The sequence below is a fragment of the Asterias amurensis genome, chromosome 7 (assembly GCF_032118995.1).
Source record: "Asterias amurensis chromosome 7, ASM3211899v1".
NCBI classification, from domain to species: domain Eukaryota; kingdom Metazoa; phylum Echinodermata; class Asteroidea; order Forcipulatida; family Asteriidae; genus Asterias; species Asterias amurensis.
This window is the reverse complement of record NC_092654.1, coordinates 17,423,055-17,436,595: the sequence shown is the minus strand read 5'-3', so window position 1 is coordinate 17,436,595 and position 13,541 is coordinate 17,423,055. Positions and strand designations below refer to the sequence as shown.

Sequence of the window (13,541 nt, the reverse complement as noted above, 5' to 3'; positions counted from 1 at the left end):
GGAGTTGGTGGGTGGGTGCGAGCTCATGCCCAGGGGTGGGTTTGTTAGGATAGCGAGGTCGATAACCGTGAAACCTGTTCCAAGTTCATCAACAAGTTTGACTCATTTTATGACCATGAAGCTATAAATACTCACTGGATACTTACGTAAGTAAAACCAATGCCCTCTGCCCGTCGTAACATGATGTAAAACAAAACAAGAAATGTGTAAGCTCGAAAAAAAAATTATTTATTGAGGGACTTACATAGGCCTACAACATCACAGGTTTCTGTTAGCATATTTTGTCTCACAAACGATGGCTCCACTCTATTTATGGGGGACAATCCGTGTAATAAGGTTTATCCAAATTTTTCAAACACACAGTGCATGTCCTATCATGTATTGGTATGATTTGCAGGACACCAGTCCCATTTTCAGATTTATTATTTTCCCACACCTTTTGTTGACTGCTTCACTGCGTCTTCAGAATAGAAACTGTAAATGATGACAACACAAATGGTCTACCTTCGCTCCACTACTCCATACACCGTGTATACTGTGAATATGCTGACAATTAATACATCGACAACCATCGTGGGGTTATACCATGGTTAATGTACTTCTAAATAAATTTGTTAAGTTAAAGGAACACGTTGCCTTGGATCGGTCGAGTTGGTCTATGAAAAGCGTTTGAAACCGTTTGTTATGAAATGCATATGGTTAGAAAGATGTTTTAAAAGTAGAATATAATGATCCACACAAGTATCACTCAAAATTGCACGTTTTTCATTTTACGTCGCGAACGAACACGGTCGGCCATTTATGGGAGTCAAAGTTTTGACTCCCATAAATGGCCGTGTTTGTCGACGAGGTAAAACGAAAACCACGCAATTTTGAGGCATATTTGTGTTGATCATTGTATTCTACTTTTACAACATCTTTCTAACCATATCGATTTTATAACAAACGGTCACGGGACGCTTTTCAAAGACCAACTCGACCGATCCAAGGCAACGTGTTCCTATAAGAGTTACTGAGTACCCCTTTAAGGCACCACTGTTCAAGATTTCTACCTCCATGGTTCAAGCGAAATATACTTTCTGTTTTGTTATAAAGAAAAAAGTTCTCCCCGCCCAAATCCACGATGGAATGTGTTCCCATAAACAACGGCACAAGCAGACAACACAAAACTCAACTTAAACCAACGTTTTCAGTGAACATATTGTACATTCTTGACTAATGGCGGGTACACAGCTGAAGTAGTTTTGTAAACCTAGCGAAATGTTGTTACCTTTTAATATCCAACTCATGTTTGGATGTATTGAAGTATTTACTGACATTAACTGATGACGTGCCGTCCCGTAACCTTGGAAGTGACTAATGATGCATCTTAGTCACATTGAAAGACCATTGAATTACTGCTACACTTGCCAAACTGTCTAGCCGATAAGCTATCAACTTCTTGATTTATCTGAGGGGAAGAGTGGGTGGTGGGGGGGGGGGGGGGGGGGGGGTGGGGGGTGGGGGTGATTCACCTTACACTAACAGAGACACTCAACAAGTCAAGTAGTTTCAAGAAATTCATCTTACGCAAGTGTTTGTTTTAATTCTCCGTGTGTAATTACGAAATATAACAGTGGCATATTACTGTTGTAATAACTTCAATGTAGTTTTAAAAAATATACACTTTTGTTTTTACATTTTGTTTTGTTTTAAATTGTTTTGCATTATTACGGAACTTGGACCTTTTAATTTTAAACAGTCTACAAAACCCACGTCCCAAGCGTACCACAAAATATGAACACAAATACATTTAGTCACAAAATGGCGGGAGCATAAATCAAAACGCTTGCTTTTAGTCAAGGGCATGTCACTAAATGAAGTCTGATCATCAACCCTTCAACTCTAAAGTGGCATCGAAAACGATGGATGGATTGTTCGAAAACATCCTGACGTTAAAGCTTTATATCCTTTCATTGACAACAAAATGGAATCAAATTACATTACATCGCACTTCAAATATGCAAAGAAAGAAAAGAAACTGCAGACTGACAGACAGTTCGTCTCAAGCTAATTGCCCCATAACAGAAAATTCCATTAAAAATAGAAAGGTACATGTGTTGGCCCTACATGCCTTGAAGGGTTGCACAATGACGTCACTTGTTTACACATGAAATACCCAAGGGCCTGCTAGTGCGATAGACAAAGAATGTACAAAAAGTATACGATGAGACAGGTACCCTAAAATGTGGATAAATTTAGAAACAGGAAAAAATAATGTCCGTTTTTTATCAATTTTGTTGTAAGGCACTCCATGTGAAATATTAATCATTTGAAATACACACACAATGAGTGTATGCAAGCAACAACCGTGACGCCAATATGGTTTGAGGACAGTGCGTAATTTGTATTTAAAAATGTATGAGTCAGACTCTTTTGGAAGCACCAGACTATAAAATGTTACATGCACCACTGACAACATTGTAAAATTTTAAAGGGTTTGCTGTTGATTGTTATTGGTAAGGTGCTTGTAACGACTAGTTGCTGAAGCATCGGTAGGCAACATGAACGGGAAATACAACCAGCAGTATTTCTCTGAAAGCCGTTCACTTGTACAAAAATGTTATGAAAAATTAGCCCACAGTTTAATCTTTTGAATTTGCACTAAACTGCATGCACATTTGAATAATGTGTTGTGTCCAACAATTCCCAAACGAACACCATAACACGTTGATTTCAGAGAAAAGTGTGCGATTGCATTATATGATAAGGAGGTAAAGTACACCTTTTCAATACAATGAAGTCGACTATGTGGCACAAAAAGCGTCATGTTTTAACAGTCTTGGTCATAAATTCATAAAAAGGTTGATCAGAAAATTGTTCTTTTCAGCTGAGCAAAAACAGAGGGGCAACAGTCACAAAACAACACACACAGCATGGAATTCTTGCTGGTAAACCTATTTCCGCTAAGCAAGCTTTTACGGTGATTATGCAAATTTATTGTCCTGAACAATGTTATGACATTGGCCCCTAACCGGATAGCGCGGTCCCTTTTTGGTATGACAATCCTTATTCAGGATTGAAATGTGCACGTGGAACCAGGCTAAGATGGCGTCGTAATGCTTTACAAGGGTACATGGTGCAACGTCCATTCAAATGACGTAGGGCCTACAAGTATTTATGTCATATTCCAGCACCACCTAATGTATCATACTGTCACCAATGGTGACACGTCACATTTTTCATAGAATCTGTCAGATTTTCAACGCTTAACTGCGTGCCACATGGCTGTCAACTGTACCAGTAAATTTTTGCGGCTAATTACAATTGCTATAAACGGCAACATCCATGAACTCCCAGATATGCTTATTACAAATTAATGCTATACTCTGTAAACAATTAGTGAAAGGTTTTCAATGCACATCTCATTAATAATTAGGCCTTAAGTTGTATAATGCTTTTAATAATAAAATATTTATATAGGAGAGAGAGAGAGAGAGCATAATAAAATGTGTGATAAATTATGTACTAGATCCACGATGTACTTTCCACTCGACAAGTCTGTACTTTTGAATTTGCACGTAATCCCGTAGACTTGAAAGATGCAAAATCATCATAAATTGTGATTAAGAGATAAATATTTGAAGGAAAAAAAAGTTTTTTTGGGGAAAATGCGGATTTGAAAAATGTCTCTTACTTTTCTTAAATCTTTGTAAATTTATACTGTATAGTGTTATTTTATCATTAAATGTGTGTATTTGGCACCTGGTAAAAAAGTCAAACGTTGTCATCCATTTGGGAAAGATTGTGGGTGAGTTAATTCCATCAGGATTCAATCAAACAATGGGTCAAATTCAAAGGTAATACTTCGTACAATGTAAAATTATTTTAATTGGGTACAAATATTCTGCCAAAGCACTCACCATATAAACTGAAAGACAGACTGTGTAATATTATCAATTGAAACTTATAAATTGTAACCAGGCGGGTTTCGATAACTTTCGCAACGTAATACATTACAGTCTTGTTAACAACAAGCAAGACATTACTGCACTGAAGACGGGACCCCAAATCTTGACATTGGGCTGTGGTTAAAACGATGACTTCTACTTATATCTCCGTGTTTAGATTTAATCCAGTGTTCCAGTAACCACAGGAAAACTATGTATGGAATTAATAAACATTAAAGTGGTAGCCTATAGACAATAGTGGAACCCACAGTGACAGAATTTATTTTTACCCTGAAGTCACCTATTATTAAAGTTATTATATTGATAATATTTTTGTTAATGTTATATTGCTTTCGTTTTATTATCACTATTTTAAAATTGATTCTCGTAAAAAAAATGCATAAGGTGTGATACCTGATTAGCAGTGCGAGCACTTACGTATTTGCAAATTTGTAGTGCACCTTTGTATATGACAACACAATGTACATCATCATTCATCATGTACAACATGTATACACAAATTATTACAAAAAAAAAAAAAATTGTGGCAAAAAACCAACACAAGAAAATGGAACAAAATGAAAGAAAGAAAAAACAATGTCATCATGAAAAAAAAAATGTCATCATGAACATTCATTTTAAGTCCTTGGTTCGTGGTTGCGTTTTCCTAAAAAATACTCCACGAAGGAGTTTTGTCTTGAGGTGTATGGTGGACTAAGGAATAGATTTGTTCATCCTTCAATGGGATTCCTAAAAGTTCCAAAAACCAATTGTTTATTTTGTAACTTGTATCAGTAATCTGCATACACTTGAAACCAATTCGTGAAAAGGTCCGACAATCAAAATTGTGACTCATCCACGACGTAAGTGTTTTGTTTTGGGTTTTTCCCTTAGAAATGTGTAACCTTACCAAATAGTGATAGGGAAAGAAGCAAAAGCTTCCTCATTCCAAACTGTGGAAACCTTCTTTTACATACACCCTTTTGAATTGTTGTTGTTGTTGAAAACACCAACCATAAAAAGAAAAACCCATAAAATGCAACGGAGGGAGTGTTTACATGTCACACTGTTGAACTCGGCACAATGGACGATAACAAAAGTTCATAAAGCACCACTAGGGAACGACCATAATTTGTATTCAGCAACAAGGGTGATCATATTTCCTTTTCACAACCAATTTTGGCGAGTTTGGTCTGTGTGGGTGGTTAAAGCTCTGGGGCAGATCAAAAGTTCTCCATTATGGGAGAAAAAAACCAACAGAGAGCAAAGGTTTCAAAGTAGCTTAAAATATCCAGGTGCATCGAGGACAGGTTTTTGCAAAACCGTTTTCACAAACTAAAAGTGAAGTTTCTTTGCGTCTTTTCCTTCAGTGAACCTTGCAGACATTTCCAAAACAGTTTCGAACGCAAACGCATGTCACTTTAAATTCTTTCAGACACAATCGGGCACTCTTGCAAAATATAGGCAGGCACTTTGGGTGGAGTTTTTTCAAAATGACCTTTTTGAGACATGGTGTGGACACTGTAGGATTATGCCATACACACTCTTTGGTTTTGGTATATAAAGACAAATTGACCAAAACCTATAGGCCTATAGCTCTCAACTGACCTTTTGAGATAATGTTGGACACCATAGGAGTACACTGTTTGGTTTTGGATTTACCAAAACCTATAGCTCTCAATTGACCTTTTAAGGTATGGTGGACACTTAGATAGGAGTTCACTGCTTGGTTTTTGTGTATACAGACACATTTACCAAATAGGTCTAAAGGTGTCTAAAGGTGTCGTGTGTCATGTCTCAAAATGGCTTTCCAATATTCAGGCTCATTCGTGAAGTTCGTCTAGTCCAGAGTCCTCCGTAGACGTACTCTCTGCGTACGCCAACATTTTCGAAGTGTCTCCATTTTCAGGGACCACGCCAAAATGCAGAGGTGGTACAATGGTGTTATCATCGGCCATCATCATCCTCTTGACAAACTTCTCGTGATCCAAATTAGTGATGTGTTCAAACAGACAGGGTTGGGATATCGTCTCCTTTTTGGGTAGCACTATTTTGGGCTCCTTGTGTTTCTTCTTTTTCTTACGGGAGTTTGACTCACTGTCCAGGGCTATCTCGTTCATCCATGAATTCACGGTGTCCATGAGTTCGGCAGCGGCCTGTTCGTTATCGAAGCTCAGGCCGGCAAGTTTCAGTGCGTCCCCGGATACGTTAAGCGTGTGGAAGTTGGTCTCAGGTGACTTGTATTTGCTGTCCGGGGTCAGGGCGTCTTTCCACTGCACGAAGCCGGTTCCCTTCTCGGCGATGCAGAGCAGTAGTCGCCGCTCATTTTGCCTGTTCTCGAAGATAAGGGTCGGGAACCCTGTCGTCTGTAGCTCCCACCCACCTAGATTGGCCATATCCTGTAAGGTAGTAAAGTACAGATTGGCTAGGGCGGGACAGACGTACACCCGACTTTTCAGACTGTTAAAGAAGCGTTCAATCTGTCGAATGTCGCTCTCCGTGCAGCTACCCGCAACCGCCGCCATTGCGTTCGGATGCTGCCCGGCTACTCCAACCACATTCATGTTTTCGTTATCACAGCTCTCGGCTCGGGTGTTTGGAGATTTTAAAATTAGATCAGCCAGCGTGAAGCATACCAATCGTTCCACACACACTGATTGTCGGACTCCGGGGCGCAATCTCACCCTCTGACCTCGTCTCTCTCGCTGCTGCACGCCAGTCGTCAAACCAAACAAAAAAAGCTTTCAGCCGAAAGATGACGTGCGTTTCATTATATTCACCAGTCACCAAGAAAATAGAGGCTAGTGCGCAATATGCAAACAAATCTACCTTGTTTATAGCGACCAAGGTATCAAATTCCTTAGCCTATGATACAACCAATTCGATAACACTTAACTTGTTTTTCACCAAAGACTTCAAGTTTCACTCGTGGGAGTTAGGTCCTCGCCTGTAAGAGCTTAGCCTTTTCTACCCTTGAACCCTCTCGACAAAACATCGAAGCTCTGAAAAAACCACAACGCATAAATGCTCCAACTTTGATCCGTAATGAGTGGGAGAATTCCTGACGTTCGACAGTCCGTCTCCAGGCTGAGTTATTTGGGCTTTTACCCCACACACTCGGGCGTATTTCCAAACAGCAGACGAGGTATTTGCCGGTCGCACCTCACCGTCGCAAGGCTTCCCAAGAGGACGTTAGACTCTGCTGTTCCTGTGACCCAGTTCGAGTTATTGACGTCTATCCCCTGTAGCAATCAAACAGAAATTATAATAAAGAACCATTCAAACTACTTCATACAACCAAAGCAAGTTAATGTCAGACTAAAAATATGCAAACTTTGACGGGCCCCATCGGTAGGCAACCAGACCTGTCTGCGAAATTAAAGGCACTGGACACATTTGGTAATTGTCAAAGACCAGTATTCTCACTTGGTAGGCATATAACCCAACATAATATGCATAACATAATAAACCCGTGAAAATTTGGGCTCAATTGGTCATCGAATTTGCAAGAGAATAATGAAAGAAAAAAACTTTGCTTCTAGACGCAAAACGAAAATGCTTCTATTCTACCAAGAAGTCTTTTATTAATTGAGTGAGAAACTACCTCTCTCTCAAAAACTAAGCTACTTCAGACGGAGCCGTTGGTCACTATGTTTTGTACTATCAACAGTTCTCCATTGCTCATTACCAAGTAGCCTAAGTTTTTATGCCAAAAATTATTTTGAGTATTAAGTGTCTTTCCATGCACAGTCTTGCTTTTTGGAAATCTATTTCTCTTGACGAAACTTAAACATAGACTACAAATCAGACCTTAAAATTGTTTTGAGCATGGAATGGAATCCAAATACTAATATTCAATTTGTAACCCCCCCCCCCCCCCTCCTATACCATCTTGAACCAATGCAGACAATTACTGCGCACACTAAACTGACGGGGTCAGAGCAGGACTTTATTTTGTGGCCTACCACGAACAAAGCAGGTTATTATTGCATTCCAAAGCTGATGGTTATCGTAGTTTGTTACCCCAACTGCTAAGATATGTCTCCCCGGATTAATCGGATTGGAATGTACCCCAATGTCTTCACTAACAACAAGAAATGCACTGTGGATAATTATAGTTAAAATATGATGATTTAGGAAAAGCCACATCAAACTTGGGTCATCTATAGATTTACTTTAAAAAATGGTTTTATGGAGTTAAACAAAATACTCAAGCTATGCACTGTAAGAATAAGAACTGCACTGCAGGTTACATTATTTGTAATCCGGAAATAAAACGAACACTTAAAGGCAGAGGACACTATTGGGAATTACTCAAAATAATTTTTGGCATAAAACCGAACTTGGTAACGAGTAATGGGGAGAGGTTGGTAGTATGAAACATAGTGAGAAACGGCTCTCTCGCTGAAGTGGAGTAGTTTTCGAGAAAGAAGTAATTTCCAACGAATTCGATTTCGAGACCTCAAGTTGAGGAATTTGAGGTCTCGAAATCAAGCATCTGAAAGCACACAACTTCGTGTGACAAGGGTGTTTTTCCTTTCATAGTTATCTCGCAACTCCGACGACCAATCGAGCTCAAATTTTCACAGGTTTGTTATTTAATGCAAATGTTGATATACACCAAGTGAGAAGACAGGTCCTTTTCACAGTTACGTATAGTGTCCACTGTCTTTAAACAAAATACTCATGCACTGAGAATAAGAACTGCACTGCACTCTGCAGGTTACATTTGTTTGTAATCCGGAAATAAAACGAACACTGAATTGACGAATTGATGACGATTCGCTTTCAGTGTAATGCTTTTTCTCGTAATGATCTTTTTTTTATGAATGTAAAGTTGGCCCACTTTACCCTTATTGTTTCAATCTTGTTTCTCATAATATGAAATCTCCTTCACGGTCTCGAAATAAACCATCTTAACACACACAACTTCGTGTGACAATGGTTATTTTTCTTTCATTATTATCTCGCAACTTCGATGACCGATTGAGCTCAAATTTTCACAGGTTTGTTGTTTTATGCATATGTTGAGATAAACTAACTGTGAAGGCTAGTCTTTGACAATTTCTAATAGTGTCCACTGCCTTTAAATAAAAATGAACACTTCGGAAAAGTTGATGACGATTCACCCTTCATTGAAGCTCTTCGTAACCTTTGTATGAATGGGATGTTCACATTTTGCCACCATTACCCATTTTCCTTCAATTATATTCTCACAATATGAAATCCGCTTCACGGGTTGTCCTTTTTAATAAAAAATCTCACCCTTGAACCAATATACATAAGTGGAAACTTCTTGACATTGGAAATAAATATTCCGGTGAACTATTGACCACAACAGCAACCTTGCTTTGTTCTCTGGCCACACCAGGAATAAAGTTAACTGGTGGGTCACTTGGGAATTTGATTGGCACGCAGGCAGACACGGTGGTCTTTAAAGGAACACGTTGCCTTGGACCGGACGAGTTGGTCAAAACAAAAGCGTTTGTAACCGTTTTTTATAAAATGCATATGGTTGGACAGATGTTTTAAAAGTAGAATACAATGATCCACACAAGTTTGCCTCGAAATTGCGTGGTTTTCCTTCTACTGTGCGAACTAACATGGTCGGCCATTTATGGGAGTCAAAATTTTGACCCCCATAAATGGCCGACGTGTTACAGGCCTGTATGCTTCGTTTTTGAAAAGGTAAGGGCACCAAGGCATTTTCTCTTAGGCAAAGGGCACCCTATGAGGAAATTGTAAATTTCTACTGGAGCATTTCAAGGGCACCAAGGCAATGGCAAGGGGCAACGGAGGCAATCGCCTCCGTTGCCTCCGTGAAGTATCAGGCCTGGTGTTAGTCGACGAGGTAAAAGGAAAACCACGCAATTTCGAGGCATGTTTGTGTGGATCATTGTATTCTACTTTTACAACATCTTTCTAACCATATGCATTTTATAAAAAACGGTTACAAACGCTTTTCAAAGACCAACTCGACCGATCCAAGGCAACGTGTTCCTTTAACAAAATAACTTACAATATACAGCGAAGAAGTAGAGGATATTAAATCAAAAGAAAGGGTTTCAAACTATCACTCGAACACGAAAACTATAACCTTAAATCTGACCCTGTTTAGTCGAAGGTTTTTACGGGCCTTGAACTTTAGTTTCACGAGAGGGGAAGGACTGTGCCTCATCATCATCAATTCGGAAGCTTTTAGTTGAAAGTTTATGCAGAGGGAAAAGGAAGTCAGAGTTAGGTATAAACATGGCTGGTAAAATTAATAAAACAAAAACCTTCCAGTTTTCAATCTGGTTGCACACTGATTATCACACCAATAGAAATCCTTAAAGACACATTTGTGTCCGTATTATAATTATATCTTCTTCCATTTCATGTACTCGGTTTTGCTCGCAAGCTTTCGCATTGAAAGGACAATTTCAACACTCAACGCTTCAGTTTTTCTATCGTTCTCAATTAATCTCATAGAATATAGCGTTAGTTCTAGTTTAAAACAAAAAAGGTGAGGCGAATTAAGAAAACTTCCTGTAAAAATTAGGCAAATGACACAGAATTGGCAAGGTAATAATTTGTATCTACCACGCCAGAAACCGGGACTGACTTTTTTCCAGGAAGAGAACTCTGGCGACCATAACCACCAAAGTTTGGCGCCAAGATTATTTAATTTGTATGCTTGAATTGTATACCTATTTCATCATGTGTAATTATAAACGTAACACGACCTATGCAGATCAAGTTAGTTTGTTTCGGACGGGAGCCAGTGCATGGTTCCATGGTTCATCTTTTTCTTTCCCCCAAGCTGCAAGGGTTTCGTAGGCATAAGACATACACAAACCGTATATGCATATTTTCCAACCACGTGGTGGTGTCCCATTGCTTTGTAGAGAGGTCTTAAAGGAACACGTTGCCTTGTATCGGACGAGTTGGTCTATAAAAAGCGTTTGAAACCGTTTGTTATGAAATGTATATGATTAGAAAGATGTTTTAAAAGTAGAATATAATGTTCCACACAAGTATCACTCAAAATTGCACGGTTTTCTTTTTACGTCGCGAACTATCACGGTCGGCCATTTATGGGAGTCAAAATTTTGACTCAAATGGCCGACCGTGTTATTGGACGATGTAAAAAGAAAACCACGCAATTTCGAGGCATATTTGTGTAGATCATTGTATTCTACTTTTACATAATCTTTCTAACCATATGCATTTTATAACAAACGGTCACAAAACGCTTTTCAAAGACCAACTCGACCGATCCAAGGCAACGTGTTCCTTTAAGGACATAAAAGGTATAACGTTTCTCGTATAACAGTAAAAGATGGAGCTCTGTTTTCCTTGCACTATCTACGATCCATGGGATATATACACACGTACAAATTGAAACGAACTCCTTGTGTTTTGTGATCAAACAAGACAATAAAGGGTATATTTGGTCGTTGCAGTCGCCAAACAAACAATTCTCCGAAAAGACAGTCAACAGAAACAAATAATGTGGTTTGTGCAAGTCCAGCTGAAGAATAGACCAGCGCTCGTTATTTTACACAATTTGAGATCCTCTCACTAAGTACTATTGTAATAAAAAATCTACAATCTTTCTTCATTTATAATATCCTCGGGAGTCAGAGATGGAACTGCTGCAGGATTGAACAAAAAAATTATCAAAGATGAATGAAATGGCAGCCCCATCCTATCATTCAAAAACCCCAAATCCTCGCTCATCGGTAGTACAGTCGGTACGGAACCCTTCCCGTCTCGATCTCTCTTCTTTTTTTAACAGTCAAGTATGTTGGAACTTCTACCTCCATGCTTGGAAGTAGAAGTTTTTCACGTACATGGTATGCATACCATGATGTGGTTCCCCATGGTGCCACAGCTCACAGCTGATCATCTGTCTGGCCTCCATGAGTGTGTGCACACGGAGGGAAAAGTTCGACTACACTGTCTCTGTGCAGAACACCAATTCGACTACTGTCTCTGTGCTGAACACCATTTCATGGCTGCTGAATCATCATAGCTCCATACAACATAATCAGCCATGAACTCCAAAGTAAACCATAAAGCTCCATTGCGAACAAACATCAACGTAGAAAAGACGCCACACCAACTTGACCCAGACATTTTAAAAGATAAATTAACAATCAAAGACTTACCTTTCATTTTAATCAAATAATCTACTGGAACTCGGATATTCCTGTTCATCAACGTTCCAAACGTTCCTGCATGAATGAACGTTCAGCACACCACTCTCACGTCACTGCATCAAGTCATACGTAGCCTATACGTCTGTTGACACGGCACCATAAATTACTGCTATTTATTGAAGCTCATTAACCTCACCCGACAGTCATGGACGTGGACTTGACTGTGAAAACACTGTACTATCAACACACACGGCGGTGATTGAAAATGAAATGTTCATAAAATGCTGGTAGAAACAGGAGTACAGTTTTTTTTTAAACACCAGCACAACGGTTTATTTTTTACATGTCATTTGCAGCAACCCGCCTCCGTGTGTGCACTACGCTGGGTCTCCTCCCCATAGACGTATTGTGCCACAAGTCGTCCGTGAAATTGCGGCTTGCGCAGACTATTGTTGGAAATTAACAAACATGCAAGACGAACCCATCGGTGGAACTCAAAAGCCGTCTGGGTTGTGGGCATAAACATACCCCGCAGAGCTTGTTTTCATCAAGGTTATAATGTATTTCCGCAGGGCTGGTGAAAACACACGTCCATCGCCCACCTAAAATAATGCTGTTCGATTGGCACCTGTATATAAAGTGGTGTGTGTGTGTCCCTAAACGCGCACTTTCAAAAACTCCGTGAACAAATCTAAACTTTATTGCCGTGTCTGAAGTAGTCGAGTGTCAGACGCAAGCTAATAATGGAACAGTTCCTGTACGCAAACTGCACAGGCAGTGACTAAACACATCCCAAAGAAATATGTACGCCACACCTATACACGAGTGTAATTGTCATCGTCACAGTTTTATGATAGGCCCACATTTACATGTAAATGTACATGTACTTTGTTACACTCCGTGCATAATAAAGCCACTGGCTCCGTTCAACAACCGAACCCGGTGACGTAAGCCGGAACATTTCCGAAGGATGGAGTCATTTTTTGCCCGGGGGTGCAACCACTATTTTTTTAAGTTCTTGTATCCAAAGGGCGAAGGGAACAAACAAGTTGCGGTTTAGAACCACAGAACCTTTGCTGAAAACATCAACTTTGGCTCTGGATGAGGTAGCGTTATGAGACGTTTCTCTTCGTGGTTCCCCCAATAAAATGTAGTTATAGGTTTACAAAAGTACCCAATCTATCGTCAAAAACACAAAACTCATTGTCCCAAACCATTTTCTGAAAAGATGCTCGTTTCACCTTTTTTGCAGACGATGTCCCTGGTGATAACTCCGTTAATTGGGGGATGTCATGAGGTGAAAGTAAGATCTACGTTGTTATTTCCTGAATAGCTGATAACCCGAAAGATACTTTCGTAATGGGTGCATGAAGTAGATAATGATAAAGAACAACACAGGCCTACTATATTATTATGCAGATTTAGTGACCTGTTACGGTGCTAACACTTCGCGAGAGAAAATGCCTTT

The 13,541-nt window shown here is 39.5% G+C and overlaps 1 protein-coding gene across 1 annotated transcript; it reads right to left on the bottom strand.

The window, feature by feature from the left end:
- Window positions 1-1,549: 1,549 nt before the first annotated feature.
- On the bottom strand, window positions 1,550-12,917 carry LOC139939834 (uncharacterized). The gene is made up of 2 exons (XM_071935976.1): window positions 12,083-12,917; window positions 1,550-7,171 (listed from the first exon to the last, which is right to left on the bottom strand). The coding sequence occupies exon 2, from the start codon at window positions 6,491-6,493 to the stop codon at window positions 5,753-5,755; it is 741 nt and encodes a 246-aa protein (XP_071792077.1). The 5' UTR covers window positions 6,494-7,171; window positions 12,083-12,917; the 3' UTR covers window positions 1,550-5,752.
- Window positions 12,918-13,541: the final 624 nt, after the last annotated feature.

Excerpts from the sequence above, each read along its gene's own strand:
- LOC139939834 (XM_071935976.1), bottom strand. The coding sequence starts at position 6,493 with ATGAATGTGGTTGGAGTAGCCGGGCAGCATCCGAACGCAATGGCGGCG.